The 13,075-nt window shown below is 40.1% G+C and overlaps 1 protein-coding gene across 1 annotated transcript in view; it reads right to left on the bottom strand.

Moving 5' to 3' along the window:
- The window catches only part of jph1a (junctophilin 1a), a 32,423-nt gene that overhangs the window by 10,889 nt on the left and 8,459 nt on the right, over positions 1-13,075 (bottom strand). Inside the window, exon 4 of the mRNA XM_072378346.1 lies at positions 1,224-1,342. Coding sequence (XP_072234447.1) covers positions 1,224-1,342 — 119 coding nt within the window. The remainder of the gene's footprint in view (positions 1-1,223; positions 1,343-13,075) is intronic.

Below are 13,075 nucleotides of genomic sequence, written 5' to 3' on the forward strand. Positions count from 1 at the left end.
CTTTGCAGGGTACCTTCACCATCACTCATATTCCTGCCAAGCCATTTGTGTCATCCACTAAAGATGAGTTAACATGATTGAAAAAAAAGAAAAAAAAAAGGCTTGCATTCTTGGGGGCTCGGTGGAGAGATAGTTTAGCAGATTTTTAGCGAGTATATTCTGTTACAACTGGCCTTTAAGAGCTCAGAATACAGGCGTCCATCTCAAAATACAGTGGCTTGCTTCAAGCTGGCTCGGCTTCGTCAAAGCACACAGTCCTTCATTGTAGTGTTACAAATCATCCTCAGTATCTCGATCCCAGTGCTCGAACATCCCTCTCTAAGCGTTTGTGTAGCCAGGACAAGCTCATTATCAACCATAACTAACACTAGCTGTGCAAACAACTCTAAACCTGTGTACACATCATGCACAGGATACACAGAGGCCAATCTTCCACTTGTTGCTCAATGCCCTGAAACATGGTTTTAATCGACAAATTGTTCTTTCGCAGATGCTCTGGCTTAATTAGGGATCCTGTGAACTTCCTTTTGATGTGGAGAACATTGGATAAATCAAACAACAGCTCAGCTCTTCCTATTGTGTGATTTTATTGTTGACAACTTTTGAAATCAAAATAAAGTTTAACTGAAGGCCTGTATGAGCTACTTAATATCTTCTTAGCAAACTATACTCAAACACCTTCTATTTTTTACTTCTGTAAAAAATGTCAATGTCAAGCAGATTAACTTGCTGATCAAAGTAGTCTTTTTTCCTCAACTGGAGCACCTGCCTGACTGTTAAGCAGGAATCGTCCCCATGCTTTCTACCTGCCATTCTGGCTTTACCTGTGAGTAAGGGGAGAAGGCTTAAAATATCCAGGCTGGGTGGGAATTGCTCATGTGTAAAAGTTCCCATCCAGCATACTGCAACAGTCTTGGCAATGACTGTAACTTCATCTCTGAGTCAGTCGTCTCTAAAATTACAAAAAAATCTGGTCTAAAATCATACTTGCTTGCATAGCTTGGCACATGCTCTGATAAATTTAGCAATAGGTATTGTATTTCACTAAAGAGACTGACCTCCCTCAGCTCTCAGTGCACCTGCAGTCTAAGTGTTTCTTATTCAGACTAGAAAATATCTTTAGAAACTAATGTTGGCACACACTTAGGCTGTACTGCCTGGAGCATTACTCGCAATATACAGTGCAGGCATGCCGTGAGTGAAGGCTTGATCTGAAAGGTTACCTGGTTGGTAGAAGTTGGGGGAGAGCTCCCTGGCAACAGCCCTGGCGATTTCAGAGTCATGCAAAGCAGAGATTGCGGCCTGGTCTGCAGCCTCACTTTTTGTCCTGGCATGGGCCGTTCTAGAGACACACGAAAGAGGAAAACATCAGAAAATGTAAAATCACAGGTGACAGATGACTGGATGAAGCATGCTCCACAATTGGACATAAACTACACATTTACATACACATATTTACATCATTCCCCATTGTGATTCTGCATGCTACCACATCACCCAATTTGCCAATATCAACTTTGACACAATGGCTTCTTCCTCTTTTTCTTGCTTCTGTTTAACGCTAGCATCTATTTTTTCTTATAATTGGTCTATATCACTCCAGCCTATCCCTCTTGGACAATTCAACACCTCCCCTTGTACTTTTACTTCACATTCAAATCCTGATTTTCCAAATGGAGCACAGCCTTAATCCAGTCTGGAGCGCAGTACTACCAACGGACCACCAGGAACGCTGCCCAAAAAGGTACATACAGAGGTAAACAAACGCAGGTTGTGATCCATATCGTATTGCAGTATGCTGCAACAACAACAGCAGCAATTCTACTGTGACTGAGAAAGCATTAAGTCAGTTCATAAAATGAGAAATAAATAAAAAAAATGGACGCATTTTCATTCAGAATACTAGGAAAACTATAACTTTACAGCATCTTTGCATATATATTTGTTCCTTTGAAAATAAATGAAAATAGAAAACACATAACACATAAGTATGTGGCACGTTCTGTAATTGCAACAACACAGAACAGAGCTCAAAATCCAGTGCCGTTTCAGTTCCAAATTATCAGTGACTCTTGTGCCCACACCTTCTGGATATAGCGATGCTCAAAAACCAAAAGGCAGAAAAGTACCATGTTTTTGGATCATTGTGAGCTTAGCATTAGTGCTGAGAGGTATTATGGGTGTGTGCCATGGTGAGGTCAGGGGAGACCTGCTTAACAAATCCTTTGAAAACTCCACTCAGAGATTTGTACATGCACACTGGCTTGGAAACACGCAAACACAAAAATATTGAAATATTGATATTGGAATAATATTAAAAACCTTAGCCATAGAGAGGAGCTGTGTACCAGAAAAAAAAACCGAGATGTGCCTCTTAAAGTGTCTTTAAAAAAAAAGCCCTAAACCAAAAAAAATTGAATATCTGTTCAAACTGGATTTGACACTTAGGTTTGAATAGAGGGTGAAAATGAATCCTGAAACAACACATGAGAGTGCAACAAGGAATGAAAGGATCCAGATGTAAAGTTCAGGCATTAATGTAAGTATTGACAGCTGTGCCTGCTGCCCTACTTAACCCGGCTCATCATCTTCCTCTCCCTCTTTCCTTCACCATCCCTTCTCTCTTTCAATCAATGGTCCTGTTTTTCTTTTTTCCATGCCCCCTCATCTGGCTATTGACGCATCATCTGTTTGCATCCGCAGCCCCCCCCCGGTATCTTTCTGTCAGAATGACCCCAATGGACAGATGTCTCTATTTCAGACTACTTCTCTGTCCTTGGACACTGGTCTGTCCTGTTTTTCATGAGCGGGACGGTAATATTAAAATGCATGAGGAGCCATGACAGATCCAGAAATAAGTCTCTACATCACCCACAAACAAGGGACACACTGAGGCTGTATTTACTGGCTGCACAACTTCTGGAAACCACAAGCCAGCTGCAGATAAAAAGTTCAGTTTTACGCATTTTTAACACCATCACAGAGCACAACATACCATGCTTCTGGATGAGTTTCAGGAATTTAATTGGGGTGGCTCATAGCTGGCAGAGTTTATCTTCATGGTCAGACAAACAGTTAAAAACTGACATGAAAGCATTCCATTTACATCACACCATTGACACGCATGCCGCTGACATCCTTTTGCCACACATGCTACCAGGGGGACATATATTTCTATTTCTGAAATGTGTGAAATATGCTGCCAAGTGAAAGGAGGCTTGACTGTATACAACATGGCCATGGTATAGTCACGGGCAGACAGAAGAAGTGCTGCAGTGTTCCCAGACAGGATGTCTGGTGGTGGGAGGTGACAGGCAGAAAATGATGGGAGTAGAGGTGTGATAGAGCACTGGGACAAGAGGAGAGTGAAATGCAAGGTGAGAAAATATTGGCGTATGCAAGAAAGGGACGAAAGGGATACTTGGTTTTGCTCCTGGCATACGACACACATAAACATTTTGCAATGAATTTCCCGTGTATGCTCTTTTTCGACGTGTCAAAAAGCGTTGCAGATGAGCATTGTGAATCTTGCTGTTGAAGCTCTAAAAATAAAAAACCAAAACAATAGCTGAAAGATGACAAAGTTAAGGCCTTCTCAAAATAAAATCCTGTATGAGAGTATATGTCGGAGCAGAGGTCAGTCTCAAGTATTTCACAAATTCGTCTAAAGCAGGATGGAGGAGGTGTTGTAGGCACAAATATGCACAGAACTTTCAAACAGGACTCCAATACAAAGTTTGACACCATTATAGAGTAAAACAACTGTCAGTACCACAACATTTTAATAAAAGATTTTTGTCACTTGCTGTTTGGGTTTAGGTTATATCTTGGTTGGGGTTAAAAAAAACCAAACCAATCATGGCTAGGACTATAATATATTCTTTTTACTCAGTCACTGTCAACTTGTCTCGTTCAGTGGATGCCATTTTGGCACTTCTCGTGCAGTTACTCTTAAGAACCACTAGAAGCTGCAGATTCGTTAAACATAATTATAGGTCCTTATTGCCTGTATGATCAAATGTCCCATGGATTCAAAATAAAAATCTAGGTTACAGCAAAATACAAGCTCTCTGTTGACCTTTAAAAAAGTTTCAAGCTCTATAACTTGTCAAACAGGCAGCAGCCTCCCTACTTGAAGCCAGTCTGCTTCTGAATATAAAGCAACACCTGTTCACGTCAAGCATTGGACTCTGCAAGCACTCTGTCCTGGGGTTGGGTTCAAGCAAATCAAGGTATTTGGACCTGCTGGCAGAAATGCAAAGTAACACTCACACATACAATCTGGACACTGTTAAGTTAGATGGAAAACTCTGAAGCAAGTCATTTTGCACTAAGGCTCAATTTGAGAGATGATATGGATGCAGTTTGTGTGCAATTCCATGGCTGCTTTATTACAGTGACAAATTAATCGTGTGAAAAGCGTTGAGTCAGTTTGGCAGTCAGTGTTGGCAGATGCTCTCTCTTACTGTGGAATGTGTGTTGGTGTGTGTTTGAGATTGAGGATGTTGGTGAGATAAAGAAGAGAAAGGTAGGATGCCGGGAGAGGCAGAAAAAAAGAATAAAGAAAGACAGAATTTGAGGGGGACAGAGACGAAGACAGAGAGACAGATTGCCCCTCTGAAGACTCCCAGACATTTAGAACTGCTGAAGTATGCATCTCAGCCTCTCTAATTTTACTGTAGGGTTAAGTTTCAAACCAAAGTTCCCATGTGGCACAGTGGATCCTTCTTTAATGTTTGTCATACCTTGGTTTAACTGTGTAAATGCATTTTGTATGTGTGATTTTGTGATTTTTTTTGTGCACACATTCCCAAGAGTAAAGCTTCAGTCCATCTCTCCCCCGGCGATGGCCTATTTGAGAGATCTCTTTCAAATGTGCTGACACAGTTCTGAACCTCGTTTTGCCTCTTGGTCCCCTCCACCCCCCTTTGCTTCTTCCCATATGCTCTCCATCACACTGACCCATTCCCCTCCCCCTTGGTCCCAGCTTGGTAACTGGAGTGCTGACTTGTACAGTATATGATAAGACAGAAGATGAGTCCTGACCTTGTCCATGGTAGACATCAACACAACAAACCCCCAGTAAAGTCCATCACTCTCTTTAATTGCCCACAACCATGAGAAAACTATTGATGCACTGAAATGATTATGTTTGATTTCTCAAATTATGCTTCAGCTCTGAGAGCATAAACCTAGTCTTGCTAGCACATTATCCTTAATCAGAAATTGCAATTCCACTGCATATCTTGCCAAGTAAATCTCCAGCGTCCAAAGCTGCAGCAGCGCACACAGCCTGCACAAATTAGCACCTAGCTTACCCTACGCATATATCCATGCAGGCCTGCTATTGGATTCCCGGCTGTTGCTAATTCAGGATTACTCAAGCATGACTAACACCATTAGTGGTTAGCTAAAAACTGGCTCTGAAATTATTCAGGAATTATTCCCTGGCCGAGGTATGGACTCACATTACCAGGGGGCGACAGTGGTGGGGGCCAAAAGCTTCAGAAAACTAGGATTTAAAAGGGTGACAGAAAGGCTGTTATAATGAGATAAGCTAATTTTATGCTAAAGAAAGGCCTACTGTGCTCTGTGATGGGAATATTGGGGCATGGTCATGTCTAACTGATTCTATATATTTTACTGAAGGCTTTTTATGTCTTGGGTTCTGAGTTAAACTCTTTTAATTTCCTTTGTATCCTGCTGCTACTTTTATTAATATACGTGTCTGAAGAGTCTCTGAGTAAAATTAGGAAATGTTGCAAAAAAAAAAGGGATTAAGGCAATCAGAAGGTGGGAGTACCGGTTGTTAGTAGAAACCGGAGTAGAAGATATCGCGAGGGCAGAAACAAACTTTGGCTACAAACAAGCTCTGTGTTTGTGAAAATTAGATTATTCCCAATCCCACCTCCCCAAATGCCACAGGGAACATTTGCAGAAAAAAAAACACAACAAGAAAACAAAACAACTATATAAGCAATATATCAAACCGCAGAAAAAATTGTGATGACGCACTCATTTGTACATCTTGAGAATCTTTTGAGAAAGTCACTTGATGGGACTGAATGCCCTGTGTCAATGTTAAAACTTTTGGGAAATAATCTGTTTTGTTTTTTTATTTTCTTCATCTGAATAAGAAGATTCAGACAACTCTCATGTTTTAATGCTAAATGCACAAGATTGCTGTCATTGGTTGGTGTGTATTTGGCTCCTCAACAACACAACCACACACCTCTGGTTGTGAGAGTCCTAAACACTTGAACTAACTAGCTAAACCGTATACCCTTCCTTTAATTGTTTTGTTAGGCATGGCTAATATTGTGTTGACTCCGCAGCTCCTTTTCATTTGAACATAAATAACTTGTTTTCAGAAAAAAAGGGTTTTTTCAAAAAACTTTTTGAACATGTAATATATGGCGCTGACATGTAATGAGTTGATGTCCTAGAACTGTACAAACAATGCTAATTGGAAAGTCAATTAGCAGCTTTGTTTTGCTGGACACACGAATTCTGTCATTCATGGTAAGAGTACTGACAAAATTCCATAGTCTATATTCTTTGTTTAAATATAATCATTTGTAGCTTCAGAAAATCGAGGGAGATGGGTTGAGTCTTTAGAATGGCAGTTACAAACCATAGGTGACATCATGGTGGCCATGTCCACTTCTAATATACAGTGTATTATCACTTACGACAATGCAGGAAGAGGTGAGAAAAATATCACAGACAAACTCGTGTTTGACCAATTCAGCAATTTCTGTCAAACCAGGGAAGAGTGAAAGTACTACAGAATCATTCTTCTCATCTTACTCGGTGAAAAGTAAACGATAATAACGACAGTAACACTTTTACCACAAGTTAAAGTGATAAACATAGCATTGTCGGAAGTATAAAGTAATTTCTAAAATTTTTGATTCGCACCATCAAGACTTCAGCATACTTTTTTCATTTTCCACTTTCACGTTTACTCATCATACAGAGTCTGAGCTGGCAGGTAGAGACAGATTGAAAACCTGTTCTCAAACCCAGACTTAATTTCTGGGAAGGAGAATGAGTAAAATCGGTTTTGATTAAAAATCCCCAAACTCTGCTGACATTTGTGACTGTGGATTACAAACAGACCTAATCTCCCACTGGTGTTCTCAACTAAGGAAGAGAGTTGGGAACAGAGCTCTCAGACAGACTGGCCTTCACTCAGAAAGTCGTGTAGCTCACAGGTATGTGATTGAAGTTGTTTTTAGTAAATGCCAATAAGACGTGTTACTCACAGTGCTGTGAATATGCACATGTACTGCCTTAAAGACATTTAGAGCCCTGCTATTTTCAGCATCTGCTATGCTCTTATTGCTGATATGAGTCCTTGGTTGTGTCTCTGTGTGTGTGTTAAAAGGGTGACACAGAATCCCTCACTGAGATGATCCCTCTGGTTTTGGTGAAGGGCACTGGTAGGGATTCAGACCTCAGCTCTGTGGTCTTTGTGTCAACACTGCCAGTGAAACATGGCCACAGCTGATATAGCTAATGACACTGACATGGTGGTTAAATCATTCACAACAGCAAAACAGCAACTCAGTGTGTGATGTCTTGAAGCTTGCATTTGCTACTTGTTACTCAATTTCACCCATGAGGAAACAGCAGCCACTAAAGTAAAAAACACCTGCAAAATATTAATATTGCCTATGAAGAAATTATTTAAAGAACCTCTAGTAAAGTTACAGTACAACATGTGCATAAATCTGACTAGCACACGAATACACCTTTCTTCCTTGAGTGAGTAGATATCTTCCCTCACTTCCCCTGAGCTCCGAGGCATGCGTCAAAAATTGAAATGGCATTTAATTACAATTTTTTAAATGAGTTATAAAGAAAAATAGTTGACAGTTATACGTAACATTACTTAATACAGATAATAGTAATAAAAATTCCCATAATTTTCCAGAGCCCAAAGGTATCACTTTAAAATGCTATCATAAAGAGAGCAATATATGATATTTTCATTCTATTTAAAGGAATAATCTGCCACTATCAAAATTGCTGTGGTCTCATATTCTCCATTTCTCTTGTTTTGCAATCCAAATCCAAAGAGAAACGAAGTGTCTCAACCTGGTGCCGTATCACATATATGTAAATACACACCAAAGGCCCACATGATGCAAATCGGGATGTGCTGTCCCGTGATTACACAAACATGCAAACGCACACACATGCAAAGCCTTTTGACCTGCACCTTAGAGAAACACGCTCCTTGTCATGCAAATGAATGTGTTAACTCCAGTGTACTCAAACACAACAAATCCACATGAGACATTCAAAGAACAATTACTGAGATGTGCCACAATGATGTCTGCTGGCCATCAGGGGGTGATTGGGCTCTTGTATTATTACATCAGAGCTGCATCCTGGTGTTCTCCCTTCGATAAGAGTCAATAAATCTATTGCAACAGGAAACCGTCACGTCTCTGAAGCCTTAAAGGATGAATAAACACAGTGTTAATCTAACAGCGCCTCTTCACTCGGCAACTTATAAAGAAAATCAACAAATGGCTGACACGATGATGATGATGGTGAGGCAGTTACCATGGTAACCACCCGAGGTACTTGAGCAAGCTGTCCGACCAGGCATCTGTTCTATATTAATGAATTTGCAAATGAACAAATACACATCGCAACAGCTTTACTGTTTGGCTAAGCTGGCACACAATAAAGCTACTTCTACGTATGACTGATAAAAATGCAGTTGAACGAGCAATATGATAAAGTGTACAGGTTTCTACCTTGGATGGAAAAAAAAAGCTTCTTTCACTCACACAAACACACACAGTCACTCCATGGCGTATCTCATTTGACTACGAGGCTCAACATCCGAAGCTGAACCTGCATGAGCAAAGGTCACATTGCCTGGCAACCACTTGAGCTTAAGGAATAGTTTTAATTATGGTCTGTGCCCTCTCTCCTCCAATCTTCTTCCACCATTCACCCGAGCTACTGCCTGCTCTCTCACTGTCACACAGACACACACACACACACACACACACACACGCACACACGCACACATGTACAGACACTCGCAGTCGTCAATTTCCTTTTCAGCACAAAGCCAAAATGCGCATTAGCATTAAGTTACATCTGCCCACAACTGATTGTGATGAAAGCTTTACACAGTATATTTGGTATGGCTATTTCGTGGACTGACAAGAGGTCACGTGCAAAATAATCGGTGATAATGACGCACAAAAAAGTTATAAATATGTGGTTCAAGTCCTGCATGACTGAAATTACAGACAATCATAAAACGGTGACAATGCTCAATGCAATGTCCTCACAGCCATGTTTACAGATCATGAGCACAGCCACACATGCATCTCTGCACGTGATCGCCACAGAGGCTGCATTCTTCAGGAAGAGATGATTCTGTTTGGAAAAGCAATACTCCGATTCAACAACATAGGCGATAATTCCATAATCCAATCCGTGAACATCTGGACTGAAAGCAGCCTAGCTAGCCAATCGGAGAAGCTGAAGAGATTTAGTGGAGCGCATCAGTATGCAGAGGCTAAAGACATATGGTTGTGGTAGCAGGTGCAACTAATAAAAAGGAAAAAAAAAGGAAAAAACTGATTCAAGACTCAGGAAGCACAAATTGAATTTAGAGGGAAAAATGTACAGCATTTGGTATTTTAGCTAAATCTTGCATTGCTGCAAAAGACTTATTGTGATTATTCTTATTAATTCGTTTTTAATTATCAATGTGTATGAATATTTGGTTTGGCGATATGACCTTTAGCCAGCACTGTGTTGCAGTGGTGAGCACAGAGTTTGAATCTGCCTTTTCCTGTCTTTGTCAAGGCATTAATAAACCCTTTGTGATTCATCCTAATACTGTCAAAACAGCACATTTAACAACATTTCAGATAGGGATAATCCATTCATGCCTTGAATTTGCATGAATGGATTCTATGCCTTTATCTTGTTTGATATGTGCAGATCTATGAATAAACAAATGAACCCAATCTCTATCTCCACTGCTCTGCTTGACTGCAGCTGCTGCTCACCCTTGACTCTGCTCAAACAATCTTGACTCTTGAACTTGACTACGTCAGCAAAAGGTAATAATGTGTTGCTTATGTTAGATAAACCTTGTTTCTCTGTCAAGCCACAACCCACAAGTTGACCAGATTGGTTCCTTATGCTTCCAATGTATAAAACCCTGACTGTCTGAATCTATTGTGACCCAAACAGATGGATGGACAGCATGAGGCTACATACTGTGACACATTAAAGTACATCATTTTCCATCAAAGGCTTGCCTGATAAGCTACAGTATATCCACACGCAGTCTTCTTTATAACTTTATTCTTTGATTTTTAGCTTAAATATGACTATGTTGAAATGCTGATAACTGATGAAATTTAGTTCTAGCGTCTTGAATATGCAAATTAACTGGAATCATTAGGGTGCTGAATACCTTCGGAACGTGAACTGTTATTCACATGGAATAAACAATTTGGAGATATCACTTCTGGAAAAAATATTCACCTGAAATATGTGAAATGAGTATGTCTTAGTAAACAACAACATTTACATGCAAGCAACACCTAAACTCTTGACATGTTGAGCCAGGATCCCATAAACAATATCAATGAAAGGTTTTGCTGTCTTGAAAACACAACTTCCATTGTTCATTTGAGGTTTATCAAAGAGAGATTGAAGTCCACACTAGAAGTCAGAAAGCAACCAACCATGGATTTTGTAGCACCTAAACCTAACCAATATATAACAATCCTAACCCTAACCATGTAGTTTGAACTTTTTAACCCTAACCATTTACAAGTGGGAGCAAAGTAAAAAAAAGTAAGTTATGGTGATTGAAAGTAGAAAAGTTAGAGTGCGGGATGGGATTTGATCTAGCTATTCCTTGCTTAAAAGCGGGGGTGTTAAATAATCATCTGCCAAGCTCTTCCTCACCCCCAATATGATATTTTTGTCTTGGTCAACAGTACTGACTGTCGACATTATCACCTTTCAAGGGTTGCAATGTCAATGTAATCAGTAGCGCAACTGGAACAGAGAAAGTGAAACTCAGCACTTTCTTGTAAAATGACAACATATTGTGCTGTAGACCTACATGGGTAATTTACAGTCTGTCATGAGATTGTGTTGTGAACATAACCCTTCACCCTTCACTATTTCAAACTGTTAATTTGAGGAACATCTTATCCGATCAATAGAATCTAAAACTGTACAATATTAAATAAAATGAAACGTAATGAAAAAAAAATGGATTGTAATAGGGTTAAAAGTGTACTCTGCCACTTTGGCACATTCTATTTTTAGAGACATTATCTGAAGACTGTACAGTCTTCATGCTCTTCCTGACACTGAGCTGCAGTACCTTAAGTAGAGCCAACAATAGTGCAGTTGTAAAAAGATGTGCAATTGATGACTTGTATCTGGATTCACGTCACCAGCATATCTTGCTGAACATGTGTTCGAGTAGTGATGTACAAACCAAAATGAAATGACAGCTGAAAAGGTGCAAAGAGTTAAGCTCCACTGCGTGCTGACACTTGTGATTTTTGCGTAGCATTTCGTCCTGTCACTTGGAAATTCTCAGGAGGGTAGCACATTCACATGAACACACACAGAGGGAAACCCTTGGAGATGTTACATGCTTATTGAACAGAAACGCTGCTTATTTTTACACGTCAGTGTGTCAAATACAACGCTTAACCCACTCCGCTGAGCTTTGCTTTTAATGTTGTAACTTCACTTAGGTACAGAATTATTTACAGAGAGGGGAAGACGAGCCGCAAAGAAGAAGCACGGCATCCATTTTTTGTTTGATAGCGGAATAAATAATTGAGTTTGAAGGAAATAAATCTGAATAAATAATAAACTGAATAAAGGAAAGACGGATGAGAAAGTGGAGGAGTGAGTAAAATCAGCTGTACAAAATGAGCTTTTAAAATTTTAATGAAGGCAGGCAAACTCAACATGAGTTACTGTCTTTACAACAGCTACGAACTCCACACGACTCCCTCCTCTGCCTCCCTGCTTGCCCTCCCGCCAAGCTGACTCATCCCAGTCTTTCTCGAGAAGCCACAGAAATATGTGCCATTCTCTGAGAGATTACAAGCCACAGATACACAGTTCTGGCATGTGGGTGAAACCCAATGCTATTGCCACTGCGGTCGACACAGCCCAGCTCTCCACTCGCACTGGTACTCGGCCGTTTACCAGAGTCTTTTACTCAATCCGGCACAAAGCCCTCAGATGGTCAACATATAAAACCCAGGAATGATTTACACACACTGTATATTGCCTCTGCCTGTTAATATGTATCTCCTTGGTGCTGAGAAAAGGCACAAACTTGCATTCCTGGAGGCTATGTGCTGATTTCTGCCAAAAAATTTTCCTTCTCGCCTTCCTTCTGTCTCCCACCAGGGAGAACAAATATATTTGTGAGGGAAGTGGAGAGAAAAATAGCTTCAACTCTCACTCTGACATGTCTTATTTTCTTTCTTGTACTTCAGAACAACCACATCTTTCAAAATCTACTCCTCTAAACCAATTCAACATAATCTTTATTAAATCCTCGGGGTCGACTGTCAGATTTTACACAACTGTTTTTTACAAGTTGAGCGGTGACTGAACAGACCTCGATAAAAACAAAAGCAGGATTCTTCAACTGACTAACATATACAGTATCTATCAGCTGTGACAACAGAATTGAGTTAAATCACTTCTTTTATTGCTTCTATGGTTTGACCAGCTGACGCACGTCAGCTACCTATGATGTCATATAATAGCAATGCTGTGAAGTACAGAATAAGATTGCATTACATGGTGTAATTTGATTGCACTGTGGGTCATTTGAAAACTGCTCAACTAACTCATGATGCATGTGCTGTTGCATCAGCAGCTTTATATATATCGCTTTCGTATGTACTAGCTGGCAATGACCCTGGTCATTAATGGTAACAATATATGAGGCACATGTGGCCAGTTATTCTATGTGTGCTGGTGTGTGTGTATGCGGCATAAGCTTTTGATTCTATCTGTGAAAAAAACTGCG

This window comes from Leuresthes tenuis, unplaced genomic scaffold (assembly GCF_036924035.1).
Source record: "Leuresthes tenuis unplaced genomic scaffold, fLeuTen1.0.hap1 SCAF_24, whole genome shotgun sequence".
Taxonomy (NCBI): domain Eukaryota; kingdom Metazoa; phylum Chordata; class Actinopteri; order Atheriniformes; family Atherinopsidae; genus Leuresthes; species Leuresthes tenuis.